This window comes from Gavialis gangeticus, unplaced genomic scaffold (genome assembly GCF_001723915.1).
Source record: "Gavialis gangeticus isolate Ggan-Ray unplaced genomic scaffold, GavGan_comp1, whole genome shotgun sequence".
Classification (NCBI taxonomy): domain Eukaryota; kingdom Metazoa; phylum Chordata; order Crocodylia; family Gavialidae; genus Gavialis; species Gavialis gangeticus.
Window position 1 is genome coordinate 30,367,801 of NW_017729033.1, and position 15,914 is coordinate 30,383,714.

Below are 15,914 nucleotides of genomic sequence, written 5' to 3' on the forward strand. Positions count from 1 at the left end.
TTTATATATATATATATATTTTATATTATATATGTTAGATATATAAATATATTATATATGTTAGATATATAAAATCACAGTTAACATTGCGTTAGATCACAAAAATTCACAGGGTAGTATATAAATCTAGTGCCTCCAAATGTAGAGCTATGGCACCCACTTAATGAAGGAGTCTCAACCTGTATAAAACCTGAACAAATGTACATTCAAAATGAAAATGGCCTTTTATTGCTTGGCAATACCTTTCAAATGGCTTCTTCATCACATACCACCACCTGATGACCAACTCCTGTTATTGCCAACTCTGCTTAATATCACAGACCTTGTTTTTGTGTGCGTGTGAGAGACATTATCTGGGCTTGACTGTAAATAGGTGTTTTGGCTTCTGTCAACAGCAACAGCTGCCAGTCATGTAGGAACAGCAGAGAGAGTTTTTAAGGGATGTTCTGTCCACTGATTCTAACCCTGAAGCTGTTCTACTACCTGAGTAGTAGGAAAAAATCTATACGCTGGGGGAAATAGCCAATAATTTTGTGATCAGATCCAAAGATTTATTTTAAAGCAAAATCTATCTGTTTTCTCTTGAAAAATCACATTTTCTCCAGGCCACGATTCTGTTTATTGAATTTAAAGTATTATCATGGAATTTCTACAGCAACAAGTAAAGCAGTAAACCCGATGTGAAATCACAGCATCAGGTTAAAAAGCAGGGCAGAAAAGGAGAGGACATTAATTATTATGGGAAGTTGATTTTGCTCAGGTTCCACCCTTAGCACTCCGGATGGTAGAAATGTGTGTGCATGATTTTGCTTGTTTATTTTAATCTGTTCAAATTAACATAAATGCATGTTTGTTTGTTTATTTTTACAGGAGACTTTTGAGTTTTCCTCTTTCATTATCAGAAGAAGAATTGCTTAATATAAGACAAGAGTTTCACTGTTGCTTTTCTCAGATGGACACTAACTTGGCTTTGCCCAAGATACGAGCAAAAACACTGCTTCAGGTCTATCAGTCAGAGTGGGTGGAAGCAGAGTTGTTGAAAGTGGACCAGAGCTTAACAGTACCTGACAAACAGGTGGGATCAGTATCTGAATACTTTACATTTCCGTAGGTATGTGTACTAATATGAACACACACACGCACACAATTAAGTGGTATCCCCCTAAGAACAGGGCATTTTCCAAATATTTGGGAAACAGAATATAATCAGTTTCTGATAGTATGGCCCGATGTATTTATCACTTACAGGTAGGTAAAAGCAGTATGCTGGACTCCAGCCTCTCCTGCCAGTGCAATACATTAGCACAGTATCTCCTTTCTTGCGAACACTTGAAAAATTCAGCTTTGTCTAGGGATTCCCAAAAACCCTTCACCTTCATAAGAGGTTCTCATTCTTATCAGGTGTGGTTGTACTCTGTCATCTCCTCATTAGCTTCTTAGCATTTAAAAACACTTTTCAGGCAACAATGAGCAATACTATTGCCTTACCTTGAAACCCTGTTCCCTCCAATATGCTTATCCTACTACCCCAGAATAGAAAAATAACCCCAATGGAAGAAGCAGGAGGCCAAAAGAAACTTATAACTAGGGAGACTTTGTGAGAAGCCAAGAAACTAGAGCAGCGTTTCCCAACCTTTTCCATCCCACGGTACACTTATGTAAATAAAAAAAAAAATTGCGGCACACCACCCCCTCCCCCTCCCCCCAACAGATAATATGGCCGCCACTGCCACCCACCACCCCGCGGTGCTGCCGCTCCACAGGAGGGAGGTGGAGTTGTCACAGGCCAACTGGGCACTGTGAGTGTATCAATTTGGTTGCAGGCCGACTGGGAGCTACAAATGCATCAGCCACTGGGCTGTTTGGTTCGGGATCGAGGAGGCGGAGTTGGGAGTGAAGCAAAGATAAGTTTCACTTACAACAGTAAAGATAAATTTTACTTATAGTAAGAAAATAAAAATGTTTCAGCAGCAAAATATGGTTTACACATATAACAGTTAATACAAAGGTTAAACTAATAAGCAGACAATATGGCAATAAAAGTAAAAAATTGGCAGTGATAATAAAAACAGATGGACAAATTGACAAAGAGTTTCCACTTGGTTGGCAACTTATCGATAGTCCCTCAGTGCCAGGTACACATCAAGTTGATCCAGCGAAGTCAGGCGTCCCCGATAGACACTGTCGAAGGGAGCACCAGGGAAGATCCCTCAGTCAGGATCTGGTCCTTGTTTACACTGGGAGTCTGGAGTTCAGGCTTGGAACAGCAATGACCATTCTATTTTGTCCTTCCTACTGGTCACCTGACGTGCGTGTTTCTTTATATCTTGTCCTATGCTAATCTGTTGGCTTTAGAGCCACTCACAATCTTACCCTACAGCTGTTACCTTATGGGGTTAAAAGGTGTTAGAAATTATCATAAAAGGTTACTGCCTAAACTTGGGTTTACCCAATTAGCAAATTACACCACATCACTTTGGGGTCTGAGATTAACATTTTTTTCCCGCCTAAGTTCAACCCACTTGGAATTTTTTGAAATGTATTAATTATACCTTGTGGTCAGGTTTGTCAATTTTACTGACCTTTAAGCAAAAACTGTTAGGTCAACTAAATTTTGCAGTTTTGTTTTTTAGTTCCGCTTCTTGGAGCCCATGTTAGTCTTATGATTGGTACAGACAGTTAATTTTAACATTACAGTTATGCTTATGACAGACAGGATACGTCTGTGGGAAACCATCTTACAAGCTTTGTCTTAGCTAATATTAACAATATACCATTGCTAGATGCTCTCAAGGAGCAAATCTTTTTTGTTATAATTTGCTCATTAACCCCTTTGGTTCTGGGCATCACAGGAGGTGCAGCACTGGCTGGAGCCACGCCCCCAAGAGTGTTACAGACAAAGTGTTCATTTATTGGTTTTTCCAAAATTCCACGGCACACCAGTTCATGTCTGATGGCACACCAGTATGCTGCAGCACACCGGTTGGGAAATGCTGAACTAGAGCCATACTGTGCCTGCTTACAGCCTTTTGAACCTTTTCTCTGAGTTTGGAAAGTATGTTTAGTCCTCTGTGTCCTAGGTTGAGACTCCCATGGAGACTTGTACACAGTGCTAAGTCAGTCTGCTTCATTATCTGGGAGAAGGCCAAAGGGAGATTCAGTTAAACAGCATTAAAGGGAACATACAGTCCCGATCTTGTCCACTTAAAAAAGGAAAGTCTGCATGATTCTCTCACATCCTTGAGTGGGTAATCTACTCATTTGCCAGAAGCCAAGCTTATTTTCTGATATATATATATATATATGTATTTTTTTTTGCAAAATTATTATAATTCGCTTTGGTACATGTACCTACTTTTCTTTTCCCATATACGTGAACAGAAGATGAGGAGCACCTGACTCAAGGTGTTAATGGATACCAGATTTTCTATTTGCTTTCTTAAGTTTGAGGTGGAAACAGTTTAATTACCTTAGCCAAATACTATAACCTACAGATTTTGCCTTAAGTTTCTGCACAGAAAAAAGAAAATTGTCTTCTCTGTGAACTGTAGATTATAGTACCAGAATGGAAGTGATGTCTTTTCCCTTGTTGTGTCGTGGTTTACTCACATTTTCTTGATGTATAAACAAAATTGAGCTCATTGAATTGGGAAGTGTTCTTATTCAAAAACTTACAATTTCCAAACTATTTGAAAAGGAAAAGGACTTTGCAGAGTCTTATATTTGAATAGGTGGTGCCTTTCCCCTTGGAGTATATTATACTTAATGTTATATCCTTGTAAAGAAAGAGAGGTCAAGAATAATTTGATTGCATGGTAGGGTGCTCCTTAATATTACTGGTTCATTTATGATTCATGTAGGGCATCTTGAAAACAATGTAATTCTTAAATGAATTAGATACATTGCTAGAGGCAAGGATTTTGTGGGGTTTTTATTGGAAAAACTGCATGGTTGGGATAAAATTAGATGAGCTTTCAAATGGAAAGCATTCTTTATCAGAACAAGCAGGCAAAGCAAAGAATTAACAGTGGGTAGGGCTGTGAAATTGGAGGGGGTAAAAATCCTCAGGTGTAGCAGTTTCCCCTGGTAATTTCTCTCTTCTAATTTCACAGCTCTACCCACTGAGGGGGCGGGGGGGGGGGCTGTCATTGTACCTGCTTCTTCCCTCAGACCTGATGAAGATTGCCTTGCATTTGAAAAATTGTCTAACTTTATCCCAGCTATGCATGCAGTTGGTCCAATCAAAGAAAACACTTGCCTCTCTCATAATCCATGGACCATCATGGCTACAACATGACCCCAGCACTTAGATGTGTTGTTCATTTTAATGGCGTTGTGGAGGGATGAGAAACATTTCAATTCACTCAGTGTTATTACCTCCAGTATATGTTTGTGCAAAATCAAATGTGTCACTTCTGTGCTAGTCGGAAAAAAATGAAATAATACAACTTTGCAGTTCCATTTGCAGTTCCATTTCCTGTTTCCATGAAAGGATAAATACATAAACTTTCATTTAAGAAATCTAGAGATTGTTGTAACATCTTAGTCTGAAAGTGCAGAAATAGGTCTTCCAAAAGGATAGCCAGAGTACACATTTCTCATAAAAGTAATTGCTGACACATATTACTAATGGAGGAATTTATGGGGGATAAATACAAATAATAGGAATAATACCAATATCAATCTCCTACATAGGAGCTTTAGCTACTATTAAAAAATGATATGTGATAATCTTTTTGTAACAACAGTCTAAGACCAAAAAGCAACGATCCAAAAACAGAAATAAGATTGATAACCTGAAGCAATCTTTGGAAGATAAAATTCACATCTATGAGAAGTCAGTTGAAGATCAACATCTGAACAAGGTAAATCTGTGGTAATTATTCATCTCTGCATTTTTTGGTACACTGGTGTGCAACAATTACAAAATAATAAAATTCCTGTCAGTGCAAACTTGATAAAGAAAGAGGCAGGTATTCCTGTGTTATGCATAGCTATGTTAAACATTTCACCTTTCTTTGTTCTTATTTCCTCATCTGTCAAGCTTATATTGTATGTAAAGTGGAATAGTACATGTGGGTTTTGTGTTAAAATTTCAACGTCATGTAGGAACAAATCCTATTTCCCCTTTCAAGGTCTAGCTGGCACATACACAGCTGCCTAAGTCCAATTTTTGGCACTTTTATGACTTCTAGAGTCCACCTGTGATAGAACAGGATTGCCCAAGTCATTATGTAACTGCCCACATGGTGGTAAAGGATGAAGGGTGGGAGGAAGAACCCTCAGACATTTTAACTGAGTGATTTAGTGATGAGGGCACTTGCCCAAAGTGTAGCTCCTCTCACCAAGGGCTCTGTGAGATGTGAGAGGCCCCTTAATTCTGGTCTGTGCACCCAGTGGTTTTTCTCTGCCTTGCACTTAATATTTCTTGGATAAGCATCAGTGAGACCATCACTCTCCTCCTCCTCCTCCTATCCCTACTGTCTTCCTTGCTTGGCTGCCCAGCGGGCCAGCCCCAGGAGGAGGTCTAGAGGGTGGTTTTGTCCTCAGCCAATGGCCTGGTATTTAGAGTATCTTTCTGGGAAGCAACAATGGGTTCATATCATGTCTTGGTGAGCTAGTGTATAACTTGGGTCTTCCCCTTTCTGGCTAAGTGTCCCAACTGCTAGGCTGTTGGTCTGAGTGGTGGGAGAGCTACCCTTCAATTACTAATTATGAGAGGGCAGGGGGGCTAAGTATTTTTGGAACCACCTAGATAAATCAACTGAAGTTGGGGTGATTCAAGAGTACTGAGTAGGACTGGACTCAATCAGAGGCAAAAAGGTCACTGCGGCAAAGGTGGGTCCACTGATTAGGCTGCTCTCTGGACCTTGGGAAACTGCCTCCTGCTCTGCTGGAGAATCCCTCGGAGACCTTGGGTATGTTGCTTAATCTTAAGGTGTCAGTTCCCTTCAGTAAAATGGGGATAAGGCCTTTTCCACATTTCACAGGAATGCTGTGGTGGCAAATGTAATAGATATAAGGAGGTACTCAGATCCAACAGGAACAGGGAACATATAGCTATCAAATCTAACAAGCTAGGTAGTTAATTATAATCTCAGACATGACTGCCTCATCAAAATTAGTTCTCAAACATTTTGTGACAGAAAGTATATTTTGTTTACATTAGTAGTTCTTAACCTTTTTAAATGCAAGGTGCCCCTCAAAATATGCCAGTTCTTATCTTTCACTCATTTCTTTACTATGGGCAAATAACTGAGCAAGTTTTCTGTTGCAAAGAACTCAGAAAGACCACAAGAAGCCAGAATGCTTTTGGCGCTATGGATTCCTTTTTTAAATTCTCCAGGTTTATCTTGTGAATCATGTGTAGGTGTTTGCACACCTAACAGTACTAATATTGTATGGGCCCCTGCAGTACCCTTAAAAGGAACTTGCAACACCCGAGGGTGCTGCAGGACCCTGGTGTAGAATCCCTGGACTGCATATATCCTGCAGTGTTTGCATCCTGGAGAGTACTGGGGGCAATATGTTTTATTCATGGGCAGGTCTGCTTTAATGTACACTAATATTTCATTGCAGTAAATGTTTGTGATTTGTTTAACATCTAGTCCTTTTCCTCTTTTAATTGAGGTTGAATATGTCTCAGTTTTGATAAGGTCTCAAGCTTATTCTGGGGGTTTTATAATGTCCTTATCTATATTTTTTTGAATGGCATGGCTGAAAACTTTAATCAAAGGCCAAGTACAAGGAAACTAGCTTGTTACTGAGGAAAATCATTACACCTCATATTATCACTACAATACCAGATGTGCGTATCTTAAGAGGATAAATGAAAGTTTCTTCTTTTCACTACCTCAGTTCTCAGTCAGTCTTTCTGTATAGTTTATTTTTTGTTTTAACTGAAATATTTTTCTCTTCTTGTAAATCACTATTCTCTTGCAAAGTTTTATGACCAATTCTGCAAAAAGAACAGAACACTGTTATGCCATAAGGTCTCCTCCTTTGTTCATTACTGTACTTCCTACTGTCCTGCTGAGTTCATTTAATAACTTGAATGGTGAGTGTGAGCTGTCTGAGCTGCACAAAGAAGCAGCTGGCTCCTGAACTCTGTGAGAGATAAAGATGCCTGAAGAAGAAAGGCTATATGGGATATATTGGTTTTATAGTGTTCTAAGATGGCCATGAGAGCAAAAAAATAAAGATAGGAAGTACCAGGCTGAGAGGCTGTGGAAAGATATATGATCTCTGATCCTGAGAGGTGTTTGTGAGTCTCACTGATTCCAGCCTAGAAAACTATAAAAGAGATCATCTTCTTTCTTTGGTAGATGTCTCTAACAACCAGATTTTAAGCTGCTCTATGAACTTGTTACAAGGAAGTGGCAGCTCCACAAATGAGAAGAAATGCAAAAGGCAAGGATTTCTTAGAGCAGTATGTTTTATTGGACTGGCTATGTTGTTGGAATAAAGTTAGACAAGCTTTTTAATGCAAGACATTGTTCCTCAGGTCCTTGATCATAAGAAATGCAAAGGCATTTTCAAAGAATTCTGGTATGGTCCTGGTGCTAGGCTGGAACTGAAATACATGCGCTGTCCTTGAAATGTACAAATCGAGCACGATATATTTATGCAACAAGTCTTTCTTACTGATTATGACCTCTTGGCATTGCTGACTGAAAATAATAAATATACCCTCATTAAAGACAGCTTTTACAGCTGAAGAGAGTCAGTACATCTTGAGATCAATTCTTGTATTTGCAATAATAGAGAAGGACAGAGGAAAGCAGTACTAGTATCAATTAGAGTCAGTACAGATACAGAATTTAGAAGCTGACTCTAGAAGTTGGACTCACCATAGTGAATTTATATTAAGTTAAATTTAAAGAACATCATTTAATTAGAGCATTTCATGTGGAATCGGGAGCAAGAGACCATGTCAAATGCACACAGCTTGTTATGTTGTCAGCAAAGCTGTTTGAAATATTCCAATGTAAAACTAACATGTTATAATCCTGTGTGTACTGTCTAGTGCTACAGTCACTCTCCACAAATAGCCTTTGGTTATTTAATTGGTGATTGAAAACTGATCCAGCTTCCACTGAAGTCAATTAATATGTCACATTGATTTCACTAGGACTACTCAGATTAAACAAACGCATAGGTGTTTTTAGGACTTTGGCATTAGGAGTTGAATGAAGTCAGAAGAAAACTCTGAAAAAATTGTGGATAGTCACATTTTGGAGTACTAGTCTGAATAGTTATTAATTAATTGTATAATATTGCATGTGTTTATGTAACAGTGAAGAATTTAAATATGTTCAACCACATTCCAGCTGCTTATATACAGCTCTGTTGAACAACAAAGTTTCTCTTATTGTGACTTCATATTTCTTATAAAGTAGAACCCACCTCTGTACTTCCTAGGGCTATTTGGTACCAGGAAGCAAAGCAGGGGATGGGAACAAAATCTTATAATATGGAAATGTCATTTAAAATCACCTAATTCTTGACCTGCCTGACTACAAAAGTGTGCGTGCCTATTTCTGCTGTAGATGTCACCTTTTTTTGCTTTTGTTTTCTACTGCAGTCAAAGCATAAACTTTGCAACCCTTTAAAAAGTGATGGCAAGTTGTCAAGCTGTATTTTCATGCTTATCCATTATTTATTTTATAAGCTCAAAACATGAATTGATGATGATCAGTCATTTACTTATTCACCCCTCCATTATTCATTCATTGTTTCCAGATTTCATGCTTGCATACTTCATTAAAAATCCCTATATCTAGGACTGATAGCCTTGGGTAGAGAACAGTAAACTTTTATTCCTGTTGTTTGCATACATCTATCATAACAATTGTTTTTACAGATGCACTATAAACTTTTTTTTAAAAACATGTGTTTCTCCCTCCCCACCATAGACCACCCTCAAATGTTACTTTTATATCATGCAAAACCATTCCTGCTTTGAGCATATTTTGAGCATCTTGAAGATCCCATAATAATGGCAGTTACTATCTCATGCATATGTGTAAAAGCTGAAAAAAACTGCGGATCAGATTCAAATTATTAAAAATGCAATGATTTATTTAAAGTCAGTAGGTCTATGACACCTCAAAAAAGCTAAGAATCTGTCTCAATACATTGAATAATAAAACAAAAGTTATAGTGGAAGAAAGGAACTTGTAGCTTAAATAGTAGCTCATGACTCAGGAGATGAGTTCAGTTTCTTGCTCTGCCCAAGGCTTCCTGTTTGACCTAGGCCAGTCAGTTAGGATTTTTTTTAAAGGCTTTTAAATATGTAAATATGCAGATAGGCCCCTAAGTGATTTTGAAAATCCCACTAGGGGATTTAGATAGCTATATACTTAGATCCCACCTGCTATATACTACTACTGGGGATGACCTAGTCAGCGACCTAGTGATAGATGGGAAGCTGGGTGACAGCGACCACGAGCTGATCACCTTCACCATCCACCGTAAAGCTGGCAAGTCAGTCAGCAACACTGAAGTCCTTGACTTCAGGAAAGCTGACTTTGACAAGCTCAGAAGGCTTGTCAGTGAGGCCCTAAGGAACCACAACTCCAGGGGGAGGGGAGTTCATTCTAAATGACACATAAAAAGTACACATAAATTACATATAAAATTCTATCTAACATATGTGTGTATGTGTACACACACAGTCATGGAAATCTGGAGGTGTTACAAATTTATTAGAAGCCAAAAAAGTGAAGATGCTTAAATAAGAGCCTGAGAATATTTTGGCAAAGAATTATAATATATAAATATGTGTGTGTGTGTTTGAATGTATAGTATGGTAATTATAAAGTATCATTCTTTGCGAAAATATTAACATTTTTTATTCAAGTGTCTTCATGTTTTTTTGGCTTCCAGTGAACAACCTCAGGTTCTATGACGCTGATTTTCAGAAGTGACTAGTACCTTTGGATGGTCAACTTGGAACATTAGGGGTGAGATCCCTGTGCAAATATAGTCTATAGTTTTGTCATTCATTTCAATGGGCATAGAATTCCTCCTAGACCTCTTGTCTTAAGCTGGGTAGTCAGCAATTGAAGAACCCTAAATTAACTAGTTACTTCTGAAGGTCATTTTCCTATTGCACTGCTGAGGCATGAGCTGAATGGGGGCAAAATCAAAGCTACCACCAACAGTAAAGAATTCATTCAACACCCTTCTTTAAAAGGAAACTTAGCTCATTTCACATACATGTCAAATACATTCAGAGGATTTAATCTAATCTTTGCATGGGCATTGATACAAGCTACAGTCTTGCTACCAGGTCTTACATATTTGGTTTAGAAATAAAGGTATCTCAAAATAACATTTTGAATTTTGAAAAGAAGTTTGGTTTGACAGAGTAACGATAAACAAAATCAGAGTCTGGGTGGAATTGGCTGTCTTGTGTAATCTAAATCAAAGTCCTGATTTGCACAATGTTCTGCAGAAGTTTTTATCTTTATTTGATTTCCTATCAATGCCTCTGGAATACAGTATGCATCTCTGAATAGTCATGAACTGCTGGACTGTGAGGATATAAAAGAAATGCTAAAGGTATTAGCATTTCAATAACAAACAGTTCATAGAGAACAAAGAGCCTGGATTCCATTTTAATAAGTTTCTCACCTTTCTGAAAAGCATTTTTTCCCCCTTTTCAATTGAGTGATCTCAAATGCATAAAAATGAGAAATGGCCGTGTCTGGGCAAAGACTAGGTAACCTGTCTTCCTGAAAATGCTGGAGTTAGTTCAATATCCTCCACAGGGATCCAAGACCTTTCCAGGTTCACTCAAGCTTCTGTGACTCCAGCTGTGCCAAACAACTGTAGCACAGCACTCCTACCTTCATGGCTTTCCAAACCAAGTAGCAAGCTGTGGTCTTCCTCCTCTTCCCTAGTTCAGCCCCTCACCTCTCCACCCTCAGCACCACCCTCCCCACACGTGCAATCCATCTTCTATGAGATGAGCATTTTTACAGGTTTACTCCTAAAATGAAATCACCTGCAAAGCTGCCCATGGCACCATGGCAGAGCCCATCAAACAGTTCATCAGAGAAAAGGCCAACTGCATGCCTAGAGACCTCCTCAGGAGCTGTAAGTCTGTATCACTGTTCCTTCTGTTCTACAGACATTTGCTTTTGTAAGGAGGAGATATTGAGAAAACGGACATACATAAAGACAAAACAGAATCAGTATTGCCAATACCGAGGGCCAGTTTTTTCCCACCTGTTAGGCACAAAATTGGATGCTGCTCATATTCCTGAAAAACTGTTAATACAAAAGGTTGGGGGAGTCCTCCTCCTCCTCCTCTGCTTGTTTGTGACTCATTTTTAAGAATGAAGTGTTTTTGTGTTGTAAAAGTAGATGCATTAATGGATTTTCAGGATTTGAACAGGGTGGAAAAGAATTGTACCTAGGTACCTATGTTCACTTAGATGCCCAGGAAGTGGAAAAGGATTTGGCTTCAAAGATTTAGGGTTAAAATAAAAACGATTTTTAAAATTATTGGGTGCCTGCCTATACATGTACAGCAAGGCTTTTCAAACACGCTGTAATTACAGCACATCAGAGCTGACTGGATTAATGGAGTCTGCTGGTGAGTGGTAATTACCATGCTCCAGCAGACTCCAGCATCTCATGTATCAGCGTCCCTGCACTTAAAAATGAAGGCAGGGTACTTAATTAAAGCACCCCTGCTGCCATTTTTAAGCACAGAGATGCTGATACATGAGATGCTCCAGGCACTTTAATTAGAGTGGCTCTTAGAGCCAGTCTAATTAACCCTTCCCCCTTCCTGCCGTCATCCCCCTCCACATCTACCCTCCCCCAGTTCCGGAGCATGTGTAGAAATGCCCACCAAGTTCTTTCTGTTTTTCTTCTCAGGTTGAAGCATTTAAACACTCAAGTTTTCCAAGCTCTTCTCTATAAGTAGAAAGAATAGAAACACTTAGTTTGATGAATGCTGAGATTCTTATGCATTTCAGGAGCCAGGGCTTTTAGAGAATATCAGATACCAGGAGATTTGGCACCACTTTATTATATTGGTATAATCAGTACACTTACCTGATCAGCTACAGTTTAAATGTGGTTTCAATGTGACCATAAACTGAGGAATCATGTAACTTTCCCAGTTTTATGAAATTAGGAATGCAGCACCTATTTAAGCCTTTAACGACCATCTAAAAGGGCTGCAGGACCTTCAAGTTCTATGGGGAAAAAAGGGGTAATCTGATATTTTCTCCCAACATGTTTGCTTGGTTAACGACATTGGTTTGTTGCTTCAAGAAAGCAATTCCTATTAGAATAACAACGATGCTAAGATCCTCTGTTAGTATATTGAGACACCTTGGACACATCTATGAAACATGTTTACTGTGGAGTTGCCTAATTAGCTCGTCAGTAAATGTAATAGCATCTACACAAGCAGTGCTATTAGGACACAGTAAACTAACTAACTCTGCCATAGGTTAGTACTTGTAAACCTAAGTACTATACTGTGGTGGAGTTTTTTACTACACAGCAACAACATGTAGAAGCTGATGGGGATGGCCGGGGCACAAGGGTGCTTCAATGCAGGGGCTGCCTCCCAGCTAGCCCTGCACTGAAGCTCCCTCGTGCCCTAGCCAGCCCCTCTGCAGCACATTGAGCTGGATCAGAATAGATCCCAAGCTGGCAGGCTGACCCCTGCCCCAGATGCCCAGCCAGCTGGGGCTGCTGCAGCCTGGCTCAGCACGCCGTGGTTCTGGGCATATGTTCAAACATGGTGCCTGGGAGCAATAAGCTCTGGCACCATATGCATTGAAGTTTATTGCTGTGCATTAATAACATGCATCTGTGTGCCCTGTTTTTGCTAAGAATATTTAGGAAACACATCTTGCATGCACTTTGCCTCTTTAATAAGGCTTTTTATTACTTAAGTTGTTGAGGCTGGTTTCAAGAGTTTTCTACAAATAACTCCCTCTTCTGTTCAAGGACATGTGCTATAATTTAATAGAAACTTCAGAGAATGTCAAATGGATCCTTTTGAAAAAATGCAGATTTGGTTGCAAATCACATTTTAAATGTAGCTCTGTTTATTGTATAATAAAATTTGAATGATATGCAATCACTCTAGACAGCAGTCTTATCACTAATAATGCCAGAGAAAAATTCATGAGCATCATATTACCTGTTTGTCATTTTAGGGCTCTGAAAACCTGATGACAATCTGCTAAATGATCCTAAAAGTTAATGAATGGGACTAATATATTGTTTCATGTAATTCTGATTAGCATAATATAGAAGTAATGTAGTTATGAGGTTTGAGAGAATCACATATGATCTCTTCATCAGTGCAGGAATATATAGAGAAGTTAAGGCAGACCCTCAGCTTGTATAAATCAATGTAATTAACATTTACTTCAGTCTCATCTTGAGGCTATTCCAATTTACACCAGTGAGGCTCACACCTGTACTTTCCTTTTTACATGAGTACATATTTTTTGTTGCCATTACAGGAACACCATGGCAAAGCAATTTAACAAAACATTTCATTGTGGAGGTTGAGGAGAAGATACTGATTTGAAACATGTTAGAATTAGATATTTTAAAAAAAATCTCTTTTGAAATGGGTAGCTTTATTCTTACATAATTTATTACTGTCCCTTACACCTGAGAGTCTCAAATTATTTTGAGTAGTAATTAAGTCTCCTCCCAATTCATTGGGTTAGACTACAGGGAGCTAAAAGTTCAGAGAGAGAGATTAAAGCCCAAATATGCAGGTCTCTCCCAATTTGAGGCATCTCCATTTTTGAGATGTCCTGATTTAAGAACCTGATTTTTAGGTGTCTTTACCAGATTACAGCAGCTTTAGTTGGAATTTTTGGCACTTCTCAAATCTGGAGTTTCTAATTATATACATCAAAAAATGGAGGTATCAGATATTAGTGGACAGTTTTTAAAGCCAGGTGTCCATAACCCAGCATGACCTGGGACTGTCCTGAGCTCAGGACAGGCACAATCAGCTGATCGTCAGCCTGACCCCAGAACAGCCTGGGGCAAGTTGAGGAACCTGGGCTGTAGAGTCAGATATCTCCTATTATACCCTCCTCATCACCATCAGTAGGTTACATACCCAACTGTTCTGATTGTCCTATCCTCCATACATTTTTAATACCTTTCTGAGCCAGCTTATTCTATTGGCAGTGAGTTCCATGCATTAATTATGCATGTGTAAGAAAAATAAAAAAGACACTCTTCTTTTTGTTTGTTTTAAATCTTCTGCTTGGTAATTTCAGTGAGTGCCCTAGTTCTGTGTTACTTCACTGGGAAGCAGGCAGCAGGGCTCCCTGCCACTTCCAGCCGAGTCCCAGGAGCTGCACATGGTGGCAGGGAGCGGGGCCAGGCCATCGGCTCCATTGCTCCGCTCCTTGCTGCCACATGCAGCTCCAGGAACTGGCTGGAGCCGCACACTGCTGGGTGGCTGTGTCTCCACGGGTCATGAGCACCCCAAGAGCTCCGCTGCTACTGCTGCCAGCAGCAGTTGCTGTGTGCCATGGGGGGAGCGGGGAGGGGACATGCCAGGGGTCCCAACTCCTCCATCCTCCCTCACACCCCATAAACTTCACACACCCACATCCTGCCTACACCATCCCATAACTTCCCCACATATTCACATGCCCTATACCCCACCACACAGTCACACCCCCTCACAAGACCCCCACACAGCACACCCTATCATACACCTCCCACCTCACTAACCATGTCCTAAACACTCCCCAACACTTCCCACGCGCAGTATATGAGAGTAAGTCTTTATTTTTGACCTATTATGCAATCACATCTATATATACTATGTAAACGCACACAAATCAGGACAAAAATATTTTTGAAATAAAATTAAAATATGCTATAGTAGATGTTTGACTTTTAGTGTGTGATTTTTTTTTTTTTCCAGTTCCAAGTTGGCAACCTCCCCCGCCACACAAAAAATGAGTGCTTCTGGGGGCAAGGGGAACAACTTCTGGGGGCAAAAATCAGGGGTTAGGGCTGGGACTTCCAGTCCCAAGTGGGTGACCATAGGGTGGGGCACCTGTCAAGGGGCAGGGCTATGCTTATGGCCCTTGACAGTTTACTATCCTGAAGTGCTATACTGCTTGCTGACCTGGAGTACTATATCTATACATGTTCATTATAGCAAGTATGTCAATTATCATACATTTGTTTAGATATTTAATCTGTGTATTTCATTATATTAAATTTTTTAATATCACATTTGCTATTTACTTATTTATTCTTTGATGGGTTTTTTTACTTGTGCTTTGTGTCAAACTGCATTTGATGGTAATTGGATTTCAAATAAAGTACTCAAAACAGCATTTAAATTGTTTTTATTAGCAAATGTGTTGGGTACATAAAAATAAGAAAAATGCAAAACATTCTCCAATTAAAATCAACTGATTTATTAAACAAAGGAGGTATTGTCTATAGCAGATTGCTTTTAGTCACTGTGGGCCAGTTTCTCTTCCATCTAGCATCTTAATGGACTCATTTATCTAAGTGTGACACTATTTCACTCTGCTCAAATCCCTGAAAGACAGTTAATGCAAAAGATAGTAGGTCCTCTTCCTTCTTGCTAATTTTTTTTTTTTTACTTACTCTTAGGGGTAACATGACTGTGTAGTACAAAAGTTTGTGTATTTAATAGACTTTAACAGCATAGAATAGAATCACGCTAAATTGGCTTCTAAATCCAATTACATGCCTAATAGGAGCACTAGACCAGGGATGGGCAAAATACAGCCTGCAGGCCAGATCTGGCTCACCAGCCATTTTATCCACCCCGCGGGGCCCCTCAAACATTTAGAAAATTAATATTTATCTGCTCTGGCTGCCTGTCAAAGATGACAGGATCCAGGGGCAGTAGG

At 39.4% G+C, this 15,914-nt stretch overlaps 1 protein-coding gene across 2 annotated transcripts in view; it reads left to right on the plus strand.

The window, feature by feature from the left end:
* The window catches only part of EVC2 (EvC ciliary complex subunit 2), a 192,506-nt gene that overhangs the window by 137,244 nt on the left and 39,348 nt on the right, over window positions 1-15,914 (plus strand). For both annotated transcript variants that reach the window (XM_019526310.1, XM_019526311.1), the window contains exons 14-15: window positions 871-1,075; window positions 4,743-4,865. In XM_019526310.1, coding sequence (XP_019381855.1) covers window positions 871-1,075; window positions 4,743-4,865 — 328 coding nt within the window. The remainder of the gene's footprint in view (window positions 1-870; window positions 1,076-4,742; window positions 4,866-15,914) is intronic.